Source organism: Dipodomys spectabilis, unplaced genomic scaffold (genome assembly GCF_019054845.1).
Source record: "Dipodomys spectabilis isolate Male_0828 unplaced genomic scaffold, ASM1905484v1 ptg000173l, whole genome shotgun sequence".
Lineage (NCBI taxonomy): Eukaryota > Metazoa > Chordata > Mammalia > Rodentia > Heteromyidae > Dipodomys > Dipodomys spectabilis.
In genome coordinates, this window is record NW_024870850.1 from 6,092,818 (window position 1) to 6,097,226 (window position 4,409).

The 4,409-nt window shown below is 39.2% G+C and overlaps 1 protein-coding gene across 1 annotated transcript; it reads left to right on the forward strand.

The window, feature by feature from the left end:
• The first annotated feature begins 3,207 nt into the window (after positions 1-3,207).
• LOC122119808 (olfactory receptor 18-like) lies at positions 3,208-4,140 on the forward strand. The gene has a single exon (XM_042693869.1). It carries the CDS (start codon positions 3,310-3,312, stop codon positions 4,138-4,140), a length of 831 nt encoding a protein of 276 aa, XP_042549803.1. The 5' UTR covers positions 3,208-3,309.
• Positions 4,141-4,409: the final 269 nt, after the last annotated feature.

The following is a 4,409-nucleotide window of genomic DNA, read 5'->3' on the forward strand; positions in this document are numbered from 1 at the left end:
CTGGCTTACTTCACTTCATATAATTTTTTCCAAGTCTTTCCATTTCCTAACAAATGGGGCAATGTCATTCTTTCTGATGGAGGCATAGAATTCCATTGTGTATATATACCACATTTTCTTGATCCATTCATCTACTGAGGGGCATCTGGGTTGGTTCCATATCTTAGCTATGGTAAATAATGCTGCAATAAACATAGTTGTGCTGGTAGCTTTAGTGTGGTCTTGTTTGTAAACATTAATGGCAATACTTCCCAAGGCTATCTACAAATTCAACGCAATACCTATCCAAATTCCAACCTCATTCTTCAAGGAAATAGAAGAGGCAATCCAAAAATTCATATGGAACAATAAAAGACCCAGAGTAGCAAAAACGCTCCTGAATGGAAAGAACACTGCTGGAGGAATATCAATACCAAACTTCAAACTCTACTATAAAGCCATAGTAATCAAAACAGATTGGTATTGGCATAAGAACAGACCTCAGGACCAATGGAATAGAATTGAAAACCCAGAAATGAACCTACAGACCTATAGCCATCTAATCTTCGAAAAGGGAGCTAAAACAATAGAATGGAAGAAAGACAACCTCTTCAGTAAATGGTGCTGGCAAAATTGGTTAACTACATGTAGAAAACTTAAGCTAGATCCTTATATATCACCCTGCACCAGAATCAACTCCAAATGGGTCAAAGACCTTGAACTCAAAGCAGACACTCTGAAAACATTACAGGATGGAATAGGAGAAACCCTAGGTCTCCTTGGCTCAGGCCGAAATTTTCTTAATAGAGACCCAGAAACACAACAAATCAAAGAAAGGTTGGACAAATGGGATTGCATAAAGTTGCAGAGCTTCTGCAGGGCAAATGACATAGCTAGCAAGATCAATAGAAAGCCCACGGATTGGGAGAAGATCTTTACTAGCCATACAACGGACAAGGGTCTCATATCTAAAATATACTTGGAACTCAAAAAATTAAACCCCCCAACAACAAATCCTCAAAGAAACAACTGCCCAATAAATAAGTGGGCGAAAGACTTAAAGAGAAACTTCTCTGAAGAAGAAAGAAGGATGGCCAATAGACACATGAAGAAATGTTCAACATCCCTAGCCATAAAAGAAATGCAAATCAAAACAACATTGAGATATCACCTCACTCCAGTTAGAACGGCAAAAATCAAGAACTCTAACAACAACAGATGCTGGAGGGGATGTGGACAGAAAGGAACCTTACTTCATTGTTGGTGGGAATGTAAACTTGTTCAACCACTTTGGAAAGCAGTATGGAGGTTCCTCAAAAGACTTCACATAGAGCTCCCCTATGACCCAGCAATCCCACTTTTGGGCATTTACCCTAATCTCTGGGTTTTTTTAACCATATTTAAAGCTAATCACAGTAATAAGAGACTCAGAATAACAAACGTATAATTTCATACACTTAACTTATTTAAAAAGATTTCATGTTTCTACTATTCCTATCTAAAGATGAGGAAAAGGCTATGTGCTTTTGCACTTTTCCTGTTTGTCTTCTGACCTTTTGGCAATCAAACTGTATTGTGAAATGTAATGATGAACCTACATTTCCTTCACATAGATTAAGGCAGGGAAGTGGAATCCATGAACTAAGCAGGATTAACACAACTACCTATGACCTAGGCATAGAAAAGTTCCCATTTTCAAAATTACATTTAGATTTTTGAGCCTCTCCTTGAGACCAGGGGACTCAAATATAAATTAACAGGCTAGTGATGTACAAACAATGGATACATTATTATCAGGACATTATTGAACACAGAATCAAGAAAAGGAAAGGCTAAAACAAGAATTGTCTCTCTATGAGATAACATTACTGAGATAATAAAGGGCTAATAAAATTGCCTGTTATCTAACAACATCAAAAATTTATTAACAGTTTCTTATACTTGCAACACTAATGAGGCCAGATTTGTGATTATTGATGCCATGCTAAGCATGCATTTAATCAAATTATGTTTATTGAAATGTGAAGCATGCCAAAGCCAGCAAGAGGAAGGTTATACAAATAACACTCTAGTGTGCATTGATGGCTTACACCTGTAGTCTTAGACATTCAGGAGACTGAGATTTGAGGATGATGGTTAAAAGCCAGCCTGGGCAGGAAAGGCCATGAGATTATCTCCCACTAACCATCTAGAAATTGGAAGTGGAAGTCTGATAGAGTGCTAATATTGAGCATAAAATAAGCTTGGGGACAGTGCCTATACGCTGAGTTCAAACTCCATGACCCACCAAAAACAATAGTGCTTCAAAGACAAATACGAGTGATGCTGATCAAGATGCATTGTATTTATAATCTGACTTGTGCAATTGAAATCCCTTTGTACAACTAATTTAAAATTACAGAAATTAGAAAGACAAATAGGAGTTGAACAGACTCATATTCACAAAGGAGCATGTCATACAAGTGCAGTCCAAATCACTGAGAGGTAACTGTCAGAACAAAATACATCTTGAACATTTTTTAGTGATCAAATAATTCAATCCCAGATGCCATAGATCAATCTTTAACCAAAGGGGTTTGTATGACTGACTTAGCATGGAGTAATATTACTCAGCTTTTTATTTTCTTCTAACAAGAGTGATGGTTGCTGAAAGCAGGAAAGGCATTTTCCTACTTTTCTTCTCTGGAAATAAGTGGGTGGTATCTTAGCAGAGATAATAGATATGTTCTGTGTGGTATCATTGGACATCTCAATTTGTTCAGTTCAGTGTCTTTTAAATAAATGTGTGTGGGCATAGGTAAACAATGCAGTCATAGCTAATTCCGTATTTCTTTTTTTATAGTCCATCTTGGGGCTTGAACTTGTGGCCTGGGTGTTGTCCCTGAGCTCTTTTGCTCAAAGCTAGTGCTCTAACACTTTGAGTCACTGTGCCACTTCTAGTTTTCTGGTGATGAGTTGGGGATTGGAGTCCCATGGACATTTCTGCCCAGGCTGCCTTTGAACAGCTAACCTCAGATCTCAGCCTTCAGAATAGCTAGGATTGCAGGTGTGAGCCACCAGTGCCCAGCTCTAATTCAGGGTTTATAAGGTGAAATAAAAGGACTTTTCACAGCTGCAAACACTGTGTGCAACAAATAAGTGTGAATATGATACTTGCAATTTTTTGAAATTCAAACAGAGGGATGACAAGCTTCCTTCTCCTATTTTGTCTCCAAAAGGAGTGCCAGCAACAGAGAAAATCAAAATGTAACTCGTATCCCAAAATTCTTCCTCCTGGGCCTCTCAGATGACCCAGACCTGCAGCCTGTTCTCTTTGGGCTGTTCCTGTTCATGTACCTGGTCACCATGTTCGGAAATCTGCTCATCATCCTGGCCATCAGCTCTGACTCCCACCTCCACACCCCCATGTACTTCTTCCTCTCCAACCTGTCCTTGTCAGACATTGGCTTCTCCTCCACCATTGTCCCCAAGTTGATGGTGGACATCCAGACTCACAGCAGAGCTATCGCCTATGTGGACTGTATGACACAAATGTTCTTTTATGTCATTTTTGGATGCTTGGATGACATGCTTCTGACCATCATGGCCTATGATCGGTATGTGGCCATCTGTCACCCTCTGCATTATACAATCATCATGAACCTTCAACTATGCTGCTTCTTTTCATTGATAGCAACATTTATTAGCATCTTAGCCTCACTGATGCACTATTTGATTGCCTTACAATGTACCATCCTGAAGGATATGGAAATTTCCAATTTCTTCTGTGACCCTTCTCAAATCCTCAACCTTGCCTGTGCTCATACTTTCACCTACAATGTAGGCATATCTTTGATCTTCCTCCTCCTTGGCTTTCTTCCAATCGTGGGCATCTTATTTTCATACTATAAAATTGTTTCTTCCATTCTGAATTTCCCATCTCTAGGTGGGAAGTACAAAGCTTTTTCCACCTGTGCGTCTCACCTGTCCATTGTGTGTTTATTCTATGGGACAAGCTTTGGGGTATATGTTAGCTCAGCTCTCTCTCATTCTCCCAGATTTGGTACAGTGTATACAGTCCTGTACACAGTGGTCACCCCCATGCTGAACCCCTTCATCTACAGCCTGAGGAACAAGGACATCAAGAATTCCCTGCATCGGCTTCAGAGAAGTACACTGTGATCTGATCTTTGTAGTTCATTTGGGAGCACAGTTGGGGGGAAAAAACAAATACAAGTAAAATTTTTTACATGGGTGAATCAAGTAGGATATCTTTGTCATTTGTAGATTGTATTTGCTTATTGTATTTCATAGCAAAATGGAGAGGTCTATGTTTGATATGAATAAGAATATATTTAAATGGATAACAATTTCTCACTGGAATGGCTCATGGCTGTAATCCCAGCTACTCAGGAGACTGAGATCAGAGGATTGTAGTTCACAGCCAGCCT